This window comes from Mixophyes fleayi, chromosome 5 (assembly GCF_038048845.1).
Source record: "Mixophyes fleayi isolate aMixFle1 chromosome 5, aMixFle1.hap1, whole genome shotgun sequence".
In the NCBI taxonomy this organism is placed as follows: domain Eukaryota; kingdom Metazoa; phylum Chordata; class Amphibia; order Anura; family Limnodynastidae; genus Mixophyes; species Mixophyes fleayi.
In genome coordinates this window covers 137617891-137637884 of record NC_134406.1, presented here as the reverse complement: position 1 = coordinate 137637884, position 19994 = coordinate 137617891, and the positions used below count along the sequence as shown (strand labels likewise).

General features: G+C 43.1%; 1 protein-coding gene across 4 annotated transcripts in view; it reads right to left on the bottom strand.

Moving 5' to 3' along the window:
• Positions 1–19994, bottom strand: part of LOC142158666 (NFX1-type zinc finger-containing protein 1-like) — a 162457-nt gene that overhangs the window by 34551 nt on the left and 107912 nt on the right. For all 4 annotated transcript variants that reach the window (XM_075212852.1, XM_075212854.1, XM_075212855.1 and 1 more), the window contains one exon: positions 7078–7177. In XM_075212852.1, coding sequence (XP_075068953.1) covers positions 7078–7177 — 100 coding nt within the window. The remainder of the gene's footprint in view (positions 1–7077; positions 7178–19994) is intronic.

The window sequence follows — 19994 nt, the reverse complement described above, 5'->3', positions numbered from 1 at the left end:
TATTTAGCCCGCAGGCTGTAGCGTACCACCCTTGGTGTCCGGTCTTTGCCCTGGCAACGGTCGGGGCCGAGAGATGGGATGTGACGTCCCGGTCGTCATGTAAACGGCCAGCGCTGGAAGGAAGTGAGTCGCAGCAGTGCCCGCGGCCGCCGCGACTCCTGACATATAGGTAGTACTATACTCCAGACAAGCTTCCTAGAATGTTTCTCACAGCCACTCCGAGCTGCTGGCGGTAATGTGGTCAGAGGGGTACGATGCTACATATATGGTGGACCTGCCCTCGTATAGTCCCTTTCTGGACCATGGTTCCCGCACTTATAAACTCCATGTCTGAACAACAGGTCAATAAGGACCCTTTGTCGTTCCTTCTCTCTCACCCCTTTCCTGATGAAAGCTCCCCTTCTAACAAGCTTATCTCCAATATAGTGGCAGCTGCCAAGTCCCTAATATTATTGTTATGAATTTTTATTTATAAGGCGCCACAAGGTGTCCGTAGCGCCATACAGAGACAAACGAATTACAATACAATGGGAGACAGCACAGTACAGTAAACAGTAAGCACAGTAACTCAGTAAGCTCAATGCACAGCTAGAAAGGGCGGGGAAGGGGGAGGGAGGATCCGCAAACGACGGGGCCCAAGAAGGAGGGCGCGGAAGACAAGGAGACCCCCAGAGGGGGGAGGAGGGAGCGAGAGGGGACGGGGGGTGGAGGACCCTTGAGGAGGAGAGCTAAGTAGCTGGAGAGCAGAGTTAGAAGTGGTAGAAACAGGATGTCACGGGCACAAGGAGTTTCTACCCAGGATTCACCAGGTGTGATTATGCTTACCAGCGACTTGCAGCTATAATGCGGAGGTAGGTATAACAACTGATGTGCAGTGAAGACTCGTGTCAGTGCAGAAGGGTAGCGTGGAGAGTCAGTGGTCTGCAAGTTGTTCCACTGCTGTGATGGGAAGAGTTGTCCAGGTGCAGGTAGGAGCGGGAGCGTCAGTGGTCTGTGGATAGCAAGTTGTACCACTGCTGTGATGGGAAGAGTTGTCCAGGTGCAGGTAGGTAGCGGGAGCGTCAGTGGTCTGCGGATAGCAAGTTGTACCACTGCGGTGATGGGAAGACTTGTCCAGGTGCAGTTAGGTAGCGGGAGTGTCAGTGGTCTGCGGATAGCAAGTTGTACCACTGCGGTGATGGGAAGACTTGTCCAGGTGCAGGTAGGTAGCGGGAGTGTTAGTGGTCTGCGGATAGCAAGTTGTACCACTGCGGTGATGGGAAGACTTGTCCAGGTGCAGCTAGGTGGCGGAATAGCGGGTAGTCTGTAGCGGCAAGTATACCACTGATGAGCAAGGGAGACTTGTCCAAATGCAGGCAAGCAGCTGAATAGCGAATAGTCTGTGGCGGATACGTTACCACTGATGAGCAGAGCAGGCTTGTCCAGGTGCAGGTATGCAGCTGAATAGCGAATAGTCTGTGGCGGGTACGTTACCACTGATGAGCAGAGCATGCTTGTCCAGGTGCAGGTATGCAGCGGAATGGCAAGCAGTCTATAGCGGGTCCGTTTACCACAGAAGAGCAGATAAGGCTTGTCCAGGTGCAGGTATGCAGCGGAGTAGAGGTAGTCTGTAGCGGGCAAGTTTACCTCGGATGAGCAGAGAGGACTTGTCCACAGCAAAACCGATCACACGAGCAGAACACAGGAAACACCTAGGAGTCTCAAGGGAATGAGAACCAAGAACAGGCAACGATACTAAGGACACAGGTGCCTTAAATAGTGAGTGGTGATTGATTCACCAATAGGATTAAAAGCAAGGTTTTAAGTTCAAGAGTCCTGCACATGCGCAATCCAGTCAAGATGGCGGACGGCCGCGGCTTAGGACAGGCGCCGGCAGGAATGAGAGAGAGCCACGTACCAGACCAGAGGCACTAACCATCCGGTGAGTGACACAGGAGGAGAGATGGCCCTGCTCAGAGGAGCGTACAATCTAAGGGGAGGGGTGGACAGACAGAGAGACGCAGGGGAGAGAGGGAGAGTAGGGAGACGGAGGCAGAAGATAAGGTAGGAAGTTAAGTGGGAGACTGAAAGGCTTTAAGAATAATAATAATTTAATATTATTAAATAATAATTTAATAGCCAACAATTGGAAAGACTCTAATCCTCCCTCCATGCAGGAGCTATGGAATTACATATGGCATATCGCAAGCATGGAGAGTATTACATACTACCTACACGACAAGTCACATAAATTCAACAAGGTTTGGGCCCCGTGGTGTTTACAAAAAATCCGTAGCTGCATATCCTCCTTGACACTCCCTCCCGCTATTTACACATAGCCTTTGGGCCACCTCTGGATCCACCAGGCTGGGAGCGGTGCACCATGAGTAAGAGCCTTGTCTATGTTGAAGATTGATTTCTAATTGCAAGGGTTGATTGTCCCCGGACATGCTGCATATATTTTCATTAATATCACTGTTGGAATTTTTGCCTCTCCTACCCCCCCTCCTCCCCCTCTCCCTCCTCCCCCATCCCTGATCCATCTGCGGGCATCTGGCTTCACAAATGTCCATTTTCTTCACAGACCGAACAGCTGTGGTTTCAAGTGTAATGGATGACGAGAAGATAAGCCTAGAGTCTGGAAACCGGACATGCAGAACCTCCCTGGGGACTTGGGACAAAGTGGAGGAGACAGCATGGCCCATATATAAATGGTGATGATGATATATTGTGGATAGTAACTGATTTTTCTTTGGTATATTTTTATTTAAAATGATATTTAATATTACTGCAAACTGAACCCTAAATACCTATTTTGACATTTTTTTTCATCAACCACATTGACACATATTTAAGACCATTTTCCTTCTGATTTAATATGGCACTTTTTCAATTGTATTTAAATCACAGTTCTATAAATTGTGTTTACTGTATGATCCTAAGCAGTGGGGCCTGTTACTTTTAGGAAGAGATGGCCCAAAATAATCTCTCTCCATCCAGCCACTTCAAAGGACTGCAGGCTCAAACACTGGCATTAACTTTTACAAAGATAATGGATTAAAAGTAGAGATGGGCGGGCTCGGTTCCCCGAGATCCAAATCCTACCGAATTTCGCCTATCCGAGTACCGAGCCGAGCACGCTCGGTACTCTCCCGCCCGTTCGGATTCGAAATCGAGGCAAAACGTCATTGTGACGTATTCGTTTTTCTGAGCTCGGTTCTTGCGAGATTTGAAAAGCATAAATACCAGCCTCCACAGTAATCCATCGCCATTTCACAGAGGGAGAGAGCAGGGTTAGGTCACACTGGCTATATCAGCGCAGGGACAGAGCAGTAATTGGACACATTATTGTTTCTATTCAATACCATTGTAATCTTAATACCAGTTGTTACAGCAGTAAGAGGAGAAGAGAGGAGGGTTTTTGTTCAGTTTCTGGCACTCCAAGTGCTTTTGGGGTGTCCCCCATTCTTTTGCAGAATTTTTTCTGGCTGTCAAAAAAGTCCTATCTGGCAGCAGTGTCAAAAAAATATATTTAGCACTCCCAAGTTCATTTGGGGTGTCCCCCATTCTTTTGCCAAAATTTTTCTGGCTGTCAAAAAAGTTCTATTTGGCAGCAGTGTCAAATAAATATATTTAGCACTCCCAAGTGCTTTTGGGGTGTCCCCCATTCTTTTGCTTAAATTTTTCTGGCTGTCAAAAAAGTCTTATTTGGCAGCTGTGTCAAAAAAATATATTTAGCACTCCCAAGTGCTTTTGGGGTGTCCCCCATTCTTTTGCCGAAATTTTTCTGGCTGTCAAAAGTCATATTTGTCAGCAGTATCTAAAACAATTTGTAGCACTACAAGTGCTTTGGGCTCAGAATGGATTCAAAGCAGTCCACATATGAGCAGAATGAGCAACCAGGTTCTGTCACCAGTCCTGATGGTAGTGTTCCCAATATGTCATCTGGGAAAGGCGATGTCAAACTAAACAGTCTTTTGAAATCAGTCAAAAAAACACACAACCAAAAAAATTTACCGTGTTGAAGCAAAAATTTGCCAACATGCCATTCTACACACGCAGTGGCAAAGAGAGAATGAGGCCTTCACCTTTCTCTATTAGTGGCAGGACCAAAAATGTTACCGAGCCTACAAGTGGTGCACAACTACTGTTACGCGTCAAAGCCGAGCTGCAAGATAACAGTAAGGCATTAGAGGATAATGTTTGCTCTGAATCAGAAATGACACAAATCCCTGTGGAGAGTCCATCCAACAGTGGTATGTCTAATCGTGAGCATTCTGTTAGTGTACCCATAAAAAAGGGACCTTTCAGCAGTTCTGCTGATGTGTGCCTGAACAGCCCGAGTGTAGCCAGTGATACACCAAGTGAGGATGACACTTTGGAATTAGAAGAGGATGAGGGGGAGATTTGGGTAGCCGATGAGGGCGCTGATGAGGATGTGGTTGATTGTGTAAGTCCTGTGCCAGTGGCAGCAGGGTAGCACCAGTGGCAGCAGTTCTGGCACGTGAGGTTCTGGCACCAATTTGCAATTTCCAAACACAAGCAGAGATGACGCAGGTGGCAGACCACAACAGTTTGACATCTGGGCTGGTTTGAAGGATATGACAAAAAAATGTGTGACCTTGCCCATAACTGCAACCAATCCTACTATTAACATGCAAAGGATGGTGGAGGGCCTAGCAGGGATTAAACTGTATTTTTCCTAATTTGCACTAATACGGTTTGGGTGTAATATACACCAAAAGTCGAGTGCTCAATTGCTAAGAGTCATTGATGAAGAGGAAGACAAGCAGGCTTGTCTGTAGAATTTGCAGGCAAATTCTACTGCGTCATATAGATAACACCCAAAGATAAGAGCTCCATTGCTCCATTGCTAATTGTAATTGCTGAAATAGAAATAATAGGGCTTACACTCTTGGTCTAAATCCGCAGTTATATTGTATTGTACCATAGCTCACTCAGAAACAGGAGAGGTGGCAGGGTTCAGTGTTAATCTTCATCAAACAATACTAATTCTTCCCACCATCATAAAAGTCTGTGTACTATGATGTAATTGCCGATAATGTCCTTCAAAATGAAATTAGTAGTTCATTTTAGGGCAGAGCTGTCACGATTTTGGGCCAATTCTTTTACAGCAGAGCAAATATCTAAATGTTGTGCAGAATCATCTGCATCACCACTGGGTGTCTTGGGAAAGCAATTTTTTGTACAACAAGCAGTTGCCTGAGAAACTGAAGGAAAAGACGTCTCAACAAGATGTCGATAGGTCTTGAAACCTTGTGAAGCAAATTAAGTATTTCGTTCACAATTAAAATATAGTCAGCACATTTACTTTGTTTTATGTCACACGTTAAATTTCTGTAGCTCCTTGTCAAAATGTATTATTAAGGCAATCACTTGACTCAAGCTAACCATGTCTGCACTCTCTTCACAGATGACTACTTCGCTGGACTAAAGTACATTCCCCTCAAATGCTAGTCTTCTTGCAGCTGCTGCATTCTCCTACATGCTGTTGCAGAAAACAGAAATTGCCCCTAAATTTTTCCGGACACAAACAGCATCTCCTGCATGTCATTTTTTAAAAGTTCTGTAACACCAAGTTAATTGTGTGTGCAAAACAGGAAATGTGTTGGAATTCAACCCCGCTGTAATACTTGAACGATATTGGGGTCGTCATCAGAAATTACATATCCTCAGGAGAGTCCAAGCAGGATTAGCCATCTTTCAATGACATCCCTTTTGGAACAGATTGTCAGCTGTATGCCTCTTAGTGAAGCTGCTGATACACAGAGTAGCCTACTTCTGAAAAATGTGACGTACTTGGGTACATGCTGCTGCTGTCCCTGCGGGTGAAGGCGAATGATCAACCCAGTGGGCTGTAACAGTCATATAATCTATACTTTGCCCAGTTCCGCTTGCCCACATATCTGTGGTTAAGTGTACAGTGGGTAGAATGGCATTTTGTAGCCCAATGATTACATTTTTAAGTTCTTTCTGGTAGAGGTGAGGAATAGCTTTTCTAGTAAAATGGTGTTGTCATAGAATTTGGTAATAGGGACAGAACACCTCAAGTAACTGTCTAAAACCAGTTACTTCCTCTTGCAAAGGATTGTTTAACTGTAAATTATTGGTTATGGGGATATTGATGATGAAGGGGGGGGGGGGTAGATTGCAGGTGCTGGGATGTAGATGAGAGAAGGGAGGCAGATGATACTGGACTGCTTGTTGTTATTTTTTTTTTTACCTAAGTTTCATTTTCTTTTTCTTTTCCCAACAGCTTTCAAAGAACTCGCTGAAAAATGACGTAACATGGATGAGGATCCCAGATGGTTAAGGTCTACTGAGTGTAGCTTTAAAAACGCTACAAATGGCTAGACAACTGTTGTCAGGATTTCTGTAAAAATAATTCCACACTTGAGAGGTGGATTTTTGGTCTTATGCCCAGGCATGACAATGCCCTTTTTCTTATCACTGGCAAGAAATGCAGCAATTTTTCTTTGAAAGTGTATGAAAATCATATTGTGACCTAGGAGGTGGGCAAAATTGAATGGAAATGACTGGAAATTAGTGTTGGTGAGGTTAATAATAATGTAGGTACAAAATAATACCTAAATTCTGTTATTTTAGGCCAAAAAAAGTAATTTTTTTAACAAATAGCAAAACAAAACCAAACAAAACCAAATCCAAAACACGCAATGGCGGTTTGGCAAAACCAAAATCAAAACACGACGGTAATCCAGATCCAAAACCAAAACCAAAACACAGGGGTCAGTGAGCATCTCTAATTAAAAGTCAAAAGCGTGCATAGGACCTGTGCAACCCTGTTAATATTATACCAAACGTTACTCTATTTACATATATGTCATTCATGATCTACATTTTATGATAAACCTTTCTCAGTGTTTAGTATTTAGCTGCCTACTTTTGTCAAAGTGATGAGACTAAGTTTTTGCTTGAACTTAGTGTTCTAACAGTAAATTATTACATTATAATGGAGCTAATGAAATGGAATCTGATAGTATTTTTCAGTGGGTTTAGTCCTCTATCTGCAGTGCATTAAAGCATTCATTTTCTCTGTCTCAGCATTTTGATAATTACCTTGCTTTGTTGAAATTGTATTTCGATAGATTGTTGAAGTTCCCAGCCATTCTACAATCATACTTGTCACTTGTGTGGCAGTGTCATACTCCAGGTATTTCTGTAAGATTAAAAGTGTTTTAGATTTAGTTCTAGTATGTTCTATTTTTACTATGCTATATACAGTATTTTATAGTACAATAAATCCACATCTATGAGGGCTGAACAAATTCAGATGGCAAGGCCACAATGGTGAGATGACCATTGCAGACTTGGAGACCCAAGGAATATCATTGGTAGCACTTTGCTTCGCTGTTCTGTGGGGACTTCATGTCTGCACCAGGTGAAAGTCCTTAAAAGTCTGAAGAACCAGGTGCTTAATAAACGTGACTTAGTGGAGGCTGCACCAATTATCCCAGAGAGTCACCATGAAAGAATAAAGCACATTTCTCTACCCCTTGGCTCTGCATCAAGTTACAGCAGACACTAATGGTGACTAAAGTTTATAGCATAACTGAGTACTTGAAATAGCAGTAGTTATTAGTGTCTAATGCCAATTCAAGCAGAACCAAAAGAGAATGAGCAGTCATCTGCTGTTCTGTGCTGATCACACCAAGTACAATCAGGGCACCACAGATGAGCAATTACGTTTGTCACCAAAGATGGGCAAAAAATCTGAACGCTACTGGTGCACAAAGTCAAGGTCATGTGCTGGGAACTCCAGACATAGGTGGGAAAATGTGCTTGTACTGTAGGGAGCACAAGTGAATACATTTGCTGGGCACTAAAGGCGTATATTGTAATTTGCACAGATTAGTAAATGCTGGGGGCATCCACTAATGGCAATTTTGCAAATCACATACTACGTGCTACAATTCTTTCTCCAAAATTGCTGTTCCCTAACATTTGGCCTTAAGTATATTTTGGCCAACCCTGACATATTACCATTGTTTATTTATAAAGTGCTAATCATAAAATGCAGCACCAGTATGTTTTTGGACTGTGGGAGTAAACCAGAGCTCCAGGAGGAAATCCATGCAAACAAGGAGAGAACATGCAAACTCCACACAGATAGGACCTTTGGTTGGAATCAAACCAACGCAGACACTACCACAGCAGGTAAAATTTGCTCAAATAGCTTATACTCAGATATGGAATACCATTACAGATACATTTAAATAAAGGAACACATTTCACATAAAGCTCTGAGCATCACATAAAAAAATATTTGTACTTATTATGCTCAAGCTCCAGTAGAGGGGAAGTCTCAGTGAGGGAAGTAGAAATATTAATGGTGTTTCCAGAAATAAAATGAGTAAAACATGTACAGAGTAGGCCTGAGCCATTAACCATAGCACTAGTGAATATGATACATTCTATTAGCAGATAGACTGAGGCCTCATGAAATATTAAAAGGCTGATCAACACGATTGACAAACTAAACCTGGACTATTAGAAGGCAGTGTAGAGTTCTACTGGGGTTTGACCCCAGTGCTTTCTTATTACCCCACCTCTGGGCAATTAGAGATAGTGCTAAATATAAATATATTATATATAAATATATATATATATATATATTTTTTATTTATTTTTTTAATGGTCTTTTGTACAATATGTAAAATTTCTGAAAACCCACCATACAGTTCATAATCACAGGAAAACATCTGAAGGAATATGCTGGCTTTTTTTGTCATGTTGCACACAAATACTTGCTAAGTTTTCAATTTCAATGAACAAAAAAAGTTATGTAGGACATGCCTTACCTCAAATATGAAGATGTCCCCACATTTCAAATTTAACTCCCCCTCCAATGCAACATAGTTTTGCCAAGGTGCAAAGTTACTTCTTTTTTTGCTTTGCTCTATTTAATGACTCAGGCACATGGAATCTATTAATGGAATGATTGCAAGGATAACTATGGAAGTCTCAAAACATAATCGCAGTGGTTTCAGACAATCAGTGAGATTTCCTATTCATCTGAATGGACAATGCATTTGAATGTGTGCAAAAAGCCCATAGAAATGCATTGCTGATTGAAATGAATGGGAAAATGTTCCATGAAGTGGTCTGGGTGACATGTTCTTTCCTATCTTTGTATCTCTCCTGCGTTTGGTCTGTTATCCTTTATTGTGTCTGTGTTCTGTTTGTGTGATCATTTGGCTTATGGCCCAGTGTCTCCCAATGCACTCAGGGTAAAGAATTTAACATAAGTACAATAATTCTCTTTTCTCTTTCCCCCACATTGGGACACTGGAGAACTAGGGATGTCCCAAAGTTACCCCTACTGGAGGGTACACTCAAAAGTTGGGATGTGCAGTACAATCAGTAAAAGTTAGTGGTCTTGTTGACTGAAGACCAGGTGGACGTTCAACATAGCTGTTCAGTTAAGGCCCCATGCCATGCCACCCAGGAAACACAAACCAATCAGGCAGAATGAGCAGTCACATTTTTGGAAACAGGCTGCCCTGCTCCAATGTATGCCTGATAAATTACCAAAGTAATCCATCTAGCAATGGTCTATGCACTTCAAGATCATATGAACATAGGTCCTCAAAGTGAGTGAAGATAGCCCTCTTCTTCCAGAGACCTACCACACTCTAAGGCTAAAATCACAATGTCCTGGTTAAGATGAACCAATTTGGGCTGAAGAGAAAATTTATTCTGAACAACAGCGCTGTCTTCATAGAAGATGAAATATGGAGACCTACAAGGCAGAGCACCCCCTGCTCTGAAACTATTCTAACTGTGAATATAGGTACAAGAAAGATAATCTTCCAGTTAAGGAACTCTAACTCCACCAAATACAAAGGATGATGCCGTTAGATTGTCAACACCAGGTTGAGATTCCAAGGAGGTTTTTGGGGGCATGTATGCATCACTACTTGCAAGAAAGTCTGTGCAAATTTTCTTTGAAAGAAAACTGATAGGAGGTAAAAGATCAGGTGATGTAACTCTGTGATGATTTCTGAAACCAGCTTTATTGCCTTCAGCGTGCCACACTATTAAACCCAGCTGAACTAAACCTTGGTGATGAAAGGGCTCCTGTCTTCCTCATTCAGAGTCTTCTGCCATATTGAGAATATCCATGCAACACGACCGTCTTGAACCCCTCTCGTTTACCTTCTTTAGGACCCGAAGAAGCACGTCTAGCAGAGGGAACAGATAAAGTGGTTGAAAGTTCCATGGGACCAACATGGCATCTACACACAATGCCTTCAATTTATTTGTCCTTGTGTAGAAGCACTCCACATTGTGGTTCAATCGAGATACTATCATGTATACATCTGGCTGACCACATCTTCCCACAATCTACTGGAAAACGTCCAGATGAAGGGACCATTCTCCTAGGTGTAATGCATGTCTGCTGAAAAATATCTGCTTCCCAGTTATCCACTTGTGAAGTGAACACCTCAGTGATAAATGGATCATTCCACTCTGTCCATCTCATGACCTTGCTGGTAAGTGATCTCTTGGTATCTCCCTGATAATAGAGTTATGCTGCGGTGGCATTGTCTGACTATCGTTATGACCCTTACTCGCAAAAGCTGTCATCCAAAGTCCCAGAGAGCGGCACTGAAGAGTGACGGCATGCCAACTCCAAAGAATGGAGTCTGTTCTCACAATTGTCCAATCCCATGTGGTGAAGGGATGACCCCTGTTGAGGATGTTGCTACCGAAGGAGCAACTGACACATCAAGGGGACATTCTTATGAACTGGCTGGACAAATGTTGCCAGATGGCTTGCACTAAATTGTTATTGGAATTCCTGTCAGAATACAAGCTTGTCCCAGGGTCAGAATCTTAAGCCACAACACCTTCCTTGTGGGAGGAAAATTTGGAATTTGAACCTCACAGGACTGAAGTCTGATGTTTTGGATGAAGTAACAGATTCCACGATCCTTTGCAAAGAAGATGAAACCTTCACCAGACTCTACACCGACTTCCCCAGGCATTGTGCCTGTCAGGATTCACTAGGATTAGTGGGATCCTTCTGTTCTGTCTAGGATTGATGGTACTTCACCTAGAGGTGTGGAATCTAACAAAGTGGAAGGTTTTCACCAGAGGTTGCCGCAAGGGAATTTGGGCTTGGCAGCTTACACCTTCCACCCTGCAGGTTGCGGCCCTGTAGTGGAGTTCCCAGTAAGCAGTGATAGTGAACCGAGTACAGAGGAGAATGTAGGCACTGGATAGCCACAAATGAGTAGGAGTACTGAGTGATGCACAGTGATAGTCCATATAGAGATAATAGGTGATTTGCCGCAGCACACTTCTAGAGATGGTAGCAATGATCTGCAATAGTTACCACTAACGAGTGGAGCAGGTAATAGGTGATTTGCAGCAGCACAGTTGGAGAGATAGTAGCGATTTTCTGCAGTAGTTACCACTAACAAGTGGAGCAGGTAGTAGGTGATTGCAGCAGAGTGCATGAGCTGCTTCCAGGTCACAAGTCTGACGAGGAGAACCAGCACTAAGAGGAGCTGGGAGGAGCCTTATAAACGAGAGGTAACCAATGGATGAACGAGACATTTGAACACAGGTGAGAGGATTACCTGCGCATGTGCAGAGCTGATTGCCGGCCTGAGAGCCGGGGAAGAAGCGGGGATTGAGGAATGAATGATATTCAGGTTACCGGGTGGCAGCCGTGGGTGAGCGGCGTGTGACAGAGCCCATGGTGGCTAGTCTGGTGATGCAGGTGAGAGGCCTGATGGTCCTTGTTCAAGTACCCCAGAAGAAGAAGTGTCGCTTCATAAGGCTCCTGCAGAAGGGGTGGAGGAGGGCTATCCTTGCTCATCCATGTGGGAAATGTGGCAAGCTGCATAAGCTCTGTAATCAGGGCCACCTTAACTACTTTATGGGCCCCCAGGCAATGCAGTGTACCGGGCCCCTAAAAAACAACAAAAAATATATATATATATTTATATATATATATATATATATATATATAAATAGTGTGTGTGTGTGTGTGTGTAAAAAAAAATATATGTATGTAAAAAAAAAACGTGATTATATATATAGAATAGGGATGTGCACCGGCGACTTTTGAGGTCTCGTGTTTTGTGTTTTGGATCCGGATTTTCGTTATTTTTGAGGTTCGGATTTGTCTCGCAAAACACTTGACGAAAGGTCTCGGTTCGGATTTAAGGTATTGGATTCGGATTTTTTTTGAAAAAAACATAAAAAGTTTAAAAATCAAGTTTTTGGGCTTATTTTCACTCCTAGGCTATTATTAACCTCAATAACATTCAATAACAAGCATTTCCACTAATTTACAGTGTATTCTGAACACCTCACAATATAGTTATTAGTCCAAAACGTTGCAAAAAGGTATCTTTCTGGACTGCGTAGAGGAGTGGGTCACCACAATATATCTTAAAAACCCTGAACTTTTATGATTCGCACCAATAATTGTACCTGGACTGCGTAGAGGAGTGGGTCACCACAATATCTTAAAAACCCTGAACTTTTATGATTCGCACCAATAATTGTACCTGGACTGCGTAGAGGAGTGGGTCACCACAATATCTTAAAAACCCTGAACTTTTATGATTCGCACCAATAATTGTACCTGGACTGCGTAGAGGAGTGGGTCACCACAATATCTTAAAAACCCTGAACTTTTATGATTCGCACCAATAATTGTACCTGGACTGCGTAGAGGAGTGGGTCACCACAATATATTAAAAACCCTGAACTTTTATGAATCGCACCAATAAATGTACCTGGACTGCGTAGAGGAGTGGGTCACCACAATATATATAATAAGAAAACCATCAACTTGTTTGATTCGCACCAATAAATGTACCTGGACTGCGTAGAGGAGTGGGTCACCACAATATATATAATAAGAAAACCATCAACTTGTTTGATTCGCACCAATAAATGTACCTGGACTGCGTAGAGGAGTGGGTCACCACAATATATTAAAAACCCTGAACTTTTATGAATCGCACCAATAAATGTACCTGGACTGCGTAGAGGAGTGGGTCACCACAATATATATAATAAGAAAACCATCAACTTGTTTGATTCGCACCAATAAATGTACCTGGACTGCGTAGAGGAGTGGGTCACCACAATATATATAATAAGAAAACCATCAACTTGTTTGATTCGCACCAATAAATGTACCTGGACTGCGTAGAGGAGTGGGTCACCACAAGATATATTAAAAACCCTGAACTTTTATGATTCGCACCAATAAATGTACCTGGACTGCGTAGAGGAGTGGGTCACCACAATATATTAAAAACCCTGAACTTTTATGAATCGCACCAATAAATGTACCTGGACTGCCTAGAGGAGTGGGCACTGGGCACCACAATAAAATATATAAAAAACCTTCAACAGGTCTGCATTACACTACACATACGGCTGCTCCTCCATCCTCTCCATCATATACATGTTGGAGTTTTAGCGTGTGACAACCTCTTGTTTTTGATAATGTCAGTGCATTTTGAATATTTTTCAATTTGCCCCACACCACTGAATGTACTTTATCTATGATACGCATCTATCTATCTTGACTGCGTAGTGTGGTGGCCCCGGTACACAATTTGGTACCGAGGCCACAATATAATTAAAAAACCCTCCACGTGTCAGAATTCCACCAAACAAGTATCTGGACTGCGTAGTGGGGTGGCCCCGGTACCCAATTTGATACCGGGGCCACAATAAAATAAATACACCCTCCACGTGTCAGAATTCCACCAAACAAGTATCTGGACTGCGTAGTGGGGTGGCCCCGGTACCCAATTTGATACCGGGGCCACAATAAAATAAATACACCCTCCACGTGTCAGAATTCCACCAAACAAGTATCTGGACTGCGTAGTGGGGTGGCCCCGGTACCCAATTTGATACCGGGGCCACAATAAAATAAATACACCCTCCACGTGTCAGAATTCCACCAAACAAGTATCTGGACTGCGTAGTGGGGTGGCCCCGGTACCCAACTTGATACCGGGGCCACAATACCTCCTCCAAACATGCTACAGACAATTCGTCATTGAGATCCCATCAAGTATGTTAAAGACAGACAGGGTCCAAGTGTTATTAGTTGACTTTGTAAAGAAAAAAACTGTCCCTGTTGCACATAGTCGTGCAATGAAGACTTACTTTTTCATTTAAAGGCACGATCTTTCAAGTGTAGTGTTTGTAAGTCTAAGTCATATTATACTTTTGGTAAAATTGGTTTTTTTTGTTCCTCTTTATGTTAATTAATTAGTAATAGAATTAAAGTAGGAAATAGAATTAAATAGAATTAAAGTAGGAAATAGAGTGGTATAGAGTTGTAGTGTGGTATAGATAGAGTGGTCCACACAATATAATAATAAAACCCTCAACTGGTCTGAATTCCACCAAACAAGTATCTTGACTGCGTAGTGTGGTGGCCCCGGTACACAATTTGGTACCGAGGCCACAATATAATTAAAAAACCCTCCACGTGTCGGAATTCCACCAAACAAGTATCTGGACTGCATAGTGGGGTGGCCCCGGTACCCAATTTGATACCGGGGCCACAATACCTCCTCAAAACATGCTCCAGACAATTCGTCATTGACAGACCCCAGACAGACAGGGTCGTAGTGTTATTGTTTGACTTTGTAAACCCAAAAAAATGTCCCTGTTGCACTTGCACATAGTCGTGCAATGAAGACTGACTTTTTCATTTAAAGGCACGATCTTTCAAGTGTAGTGTTTGTAAGTCTAAGTCATATTATACTTTTGGTAAAATTGGTTTTTTTTGTTCCTCTTTATGGTAATTAATTAGTAATAGAATTAAAGTAGGAAATAGAATTAAATAGAATTAAAGTAGGAAATAGAGTGGTATAGAGTTGTAGTGTGGTATAGATAGAGTGGTCCACACAATATAATAATAAAACCCTCAACTGGTCTGAATTCCACCAAACAAGTATCTTGACTGCGTAGTGTGGTGGCCCCGGTACACAATTTGGTACCGAGGCCACAATATAATTAAAAAACCCTCCACGTGTCGGAATTCCACCAAACAAGTATCTGGACTGCATAGTGGGGTGGCCCCGGTACCCAATTTGATACCGGGGCCACAATACCTCCTCAAAACATGCTCCAGACCATTCGTCATTGACAGACCCCAGACAGACAGGGTCGTAGTGTTATTGTTTGACTTTGTAAACCCAAAAAAATGTCCCTGTTGCACTTGCACATAGTCGTGCAATGAAGACTGACTTTTTCATTTAAAGGCACGATCTTTAAAGTGTCAGAAAGAGAGAGAAGACACAGGAGAGGAGAGTTGTAGCTGGGGACCTGGGGTGGAAGCTCCCAGGCTCCCCCAGCATTGCCTGGAAGTCTGAGCGTGGTGACTGAGCCAGGGCAAGGAATGTGTGCCCTGGATGAGGGGGAGAACTCCATGCCACTATAGTGAACCCAAGAGAGAGGGGGACACTGCACATGGAAGAGGCCCTGGAGTGAGGGCTGCTACAAGAGGCATGGTAGCTGTAGTGTCAGATCCTGAGGCTGAGAGTACACAGAGTGACGTGTCAGAGCACAGGAGACATTATCCCCGCAGAGGAGGGATGAGCTGCAGTTGAGAGGTCTGTTGTTGAAATAGGACATGCACACTTTAACAAACCAATCATTTCAGCGACAGGGCCTACCAAACAACTTTGACTGAAATGATTGGTTTGTTTGGGCCCCCACACCAAAAAAGCTATTCATCTCTCCCTGTACAGACTAAACAGGCTCTACTGAGGCAAGATGTCGTCCTCATCCTCAACCTCTGATTCCTCTCCCCCTACAGTGTGTACTTCCTCCTCATCACACATTATCAATTCGTCCCCGCTGGACTCCACAACCACAGGTCCCTCTGTAGTATCTGGAGGGCAGTGCTGTACTTCATTGAGGAATTGATTATTCATTTTTATAAACATCATTTTTTCAACGTTGTGAGGAAGCAACCTCCTTCGCCGCTCACTGACCAGGTTCCCCGCTGCACTAAAAACTCTTTCCGAGTACACACTGGAGGGGGGACAACTCAGGTAAAATAGAGCCAGTTTGTACAGGGGCTTCCAAACTGCCTTTTGGAGTTCTACCACGTCACTACCTCTAGTTAATTTAGATTGCAAGGCTTGTAAATATAAATACTTTGAAGATAAAAAAAAGCAGGCTGCACAGACTGTGGAGCTAGAAAGTGAAATTAAATGGACCACGTTACTTTGGTGGCTATCTATGCCCCCCCCCCCGCCCTACACTTGTAGTTGAATATAAATAAAGCAGCCTGCATAGACTGTAGAACTAGCAATTCAAATATACAAAGAAATGGACAAAGGCAGTTTGGTATCTGTCTGCATCAGATCCCCTCTCCACTAGGAGTAAAACAGAAAACTTTTCAGCCGTTATATAATCTAGAATATAAATAGAAATTGAGAAATGCAATTTGGTATCTGTCTGCATCATAATCATCAACATCCTCCTCAGCGCCAGCTACATCAATATCCTCCTCCCAGTGTACAACATTCACACCTTCATTAGCCAAATCTGTAACTGGACTGTGGGTGATCCTTCCAGCATATGCAGAGGGCGTGCTGCAAATGCTGGATGGAGTCACCTCTTCCCTTACAGTGATGGGAAGGTCAGGGTTCACAACCAACAACACCCTTGGACTCGCCTTGGGGATTTGTGATGTCATCTGTTTAGAAGGCAGAGTTCTTTGCTGTTTTGTTGTTGTTGCTGACAGCATAACTCTCTTAAATTTTTTGTAGGGGGGGGGAGGAGGGCTTAGATCCTTGGGTGAAGCTGGACCACTAGTCATGAACACGGGACAGGGCCTAAGCCGTTCCTTGCCACTACTTGTCGTAATTGGCATATTGCCAACTTTACGTTTCTCCTCAGATGATTTTAAGTTTCTTTTTTTGCTGTTTTTTGAAAACTTGGGCTTTTTGGATTTTACATGCCCTGTACTAGGAGATTGGGCATCGTGCTTACCAGACGACGTTGATGGCATTTCATCGTCTATGTCATGACTAGTGGCAGCAGCTTCAGCATTAGGAGGAAGTGGGTCTTGATCTTTCCCTACTTTATCCTCCAAATTTTTGGTCTCCATTATATGTAGCACAAGATACTGCAGAATGTGTGAACTTGGTAATATTGCAGTACCAATGGACTTATACTGCTGGATTGGTTTTGCAAATTTGGTTATAATTATTATATATTTTTTTTTATTTTTTTTTTTATTTTTTTTTACTTTTTTTTTATTTTTAAAAAACTTGGGAATAGTGGGGAAATAACTATGCCCTTAGAAGCACAGAGCACAGGACACAGCACCACTGGACTGAACAGGACACGGCACAGGACCCAGCAGCACTACGGAACTCAGCAGGACAGAGCACAGGACACAGCACCACTGGACTGATACTGCAGAATGTGTGAACTTGGTAATATTGCAGTACCAATGGACTTATACTGCTGGATTGGTTTTGCAAATTTGGTTATAATTATTATATATTTTTTTTTATTTTTTTTTTTATTTTTTTTTACTTTTTTTTTATTTTTAAAAAACTTGGGAATAGTGGGGAAATAACTATGCCCTTAGAAGCACAGAGCACAGGACACAGCACCACTGGACTGAACAGGACACGGCACAGGACCCAGCAGCACTACGGAACTCAGCAGGACAGAGCACAGGACACAGCACCACTGGACTGATACTGCAGAATGTGTAAACTTTGTAATATTGCAGTACCACTGGACTTTTACTGCTGAATGTGTGAACTTGGTAATATTGCAGTACCAATGGGCTTATACTGCAGGATTGGTTGTGAAAATTTTGTGGTAATTAAAAAATATTAAAGTAGTTTTTGGTATTTTTTAAAAAAACTTTTTTTTATTTTTTTAAACACAGGGGAATATTGGGGAAATAACTATGCCCTTAGAAGCACAGAGCACAGGACACAGCACCACTGGACTGAACAGGACACAGCACAGGACCCAGCAGCACCACTGACCTCAGAAGGACAGAGCACAGCACACAGCACCACTGGACTGATACTGCAGAACACAGCACAGCACAGCACAGCACAGCACAGCACAGCACAGCACAGCACAGCACTAAACAGCACTAAACAGCACAGCACAGCACAGAACTAAACAGCACAGAACTAAACAGCACAGAACTAAACAGCACAGAGGACCACCTAACACACCCTCCCTCTACCCTGATCAATGCCCGAGTGAAGATGGCGGCGACTAGCGGGGAATTTATAGGATCCGAGTATCGCGAGATCCGACAACGGGATTATGAGTCAGAGCCTCAGTTTCACTTTTGAATTTGGCGCCAATACCCGGATCTGTCTCGGATCCGACTCGGATCCGCAACGTTCGGGTGGGCTCGGATTTCAGAAATCCGAGCGCGCTCATCCCTAATATAGAATCACTTTTTTTTTACACATATATATATATATATATATATATATATATATATATATATATATAGGGGCCCCCTTAACTTACCTTAAGTCCGATCCTCTTCTTTTTTCCGCGCCGCTGAGTCTCTTCTGCCCTCTTCCGTGCTGTGGTTGCAGTGAATGCTGGGTGTGACATCACGCCCAGCATTCACTGCGAGCACAGCACGGAAGAGGGGACCAGGGAGGGAGCCGGATCACCGCTGATGTGACCGCAAGGTAAGTATTTTAAAAAAAAATAGGATTCGGACGGGCCCCCCTTGCCTGCAGGGCCCCCGGGCACCTGCCCATCGTGCCCAATGGAAGAGACGGCCCTGTCTGCAATAGACTGGGTCATGAATCTCACCCAGCTGGTTCTGCCATCTCAAATTGATACCCCTACAGGTGAGCAAAGCAGCTGGAATTCTGCTTCATACAATGCACCTAGGACCCTAGCGCCTCACTGCCTGTGACACTTGGAGCCCACCCACCACCTAACCTTAGTCCTGGATATACCCAGATTATCATAAATGACAGGAACAATGAGAGAAGATAGAGGGACAGCTGTAGTGCACAAAACCAGCATGATGCGAAACTACAAAACAGACACAGACTAAGGTACAGACACTGAAAAACCCAGACACTACACCCATTTTTCATACATTACTTCCCTGCAGGTGGAGAGGGCAGAAGGGGAGAAGAAGGAGAGCTGATGGATGCGCTGCATTCTCTTGTGGCGTGCCTGTCTCAGTGAGGAAAACCCCAAGGATGAAGTGCTGGATAGCAAACCCACCAGTGCCAGCTCCAGGAATAGTGCCCCATTCAGCTCCCCTGTGCTTAGTGCAGTGCTGACATGATAGGCAGACCCCAATCTGATACCCTTCTCCTCACAAGCACCGGGGGACCCTGTATCCACTTCTCCTGTGCAGGCCCCAGCGCCAGACATGTATAAGACCCTGATTATTTCTTCAGGAGGAGACAAATAAGTAATAATGATCCAGTATTGGCCCCCTCTCCTTGATGAAGCTAGTGGCACAGGGATCCCAATCACTACAAGAAACGGCAGTTACAATATCCCCCTCGGTGAGTGGAGGTACCAGCAAAAACATAAAGATTTAAAAAACTTGATTGTCAATGAAATAAGTGTCCAACTCCTGATGGACTCTTTGAAAAAGCCTAATTTGGCTTGGTTTATTCCCAACTGTAATTACTGTGTTATGATTTTTATTTGAGCTGTACCAGGATTATATTTATTGATAGTTTTTGTTAAAATGTTGCTTTAATATATAAGAAAATAAAATTAACCAAAAAGATGTACCTTTGACACCTTATGCTAGGAATTAAGTAGCCATGATTTACATGTCTATGAAGAACAAAAAAAAGTTTGTGAAAGAGAAATAAAGGCTAATTAATGTGGATATGTATTTATGTGTAATAACATAAATCAAAGGAGCCAGTTTTGTGTGTGTGTTTGAGCACCCCCAATATCTGTGGTTTCTCAGCCACTGACTATGCCTATGC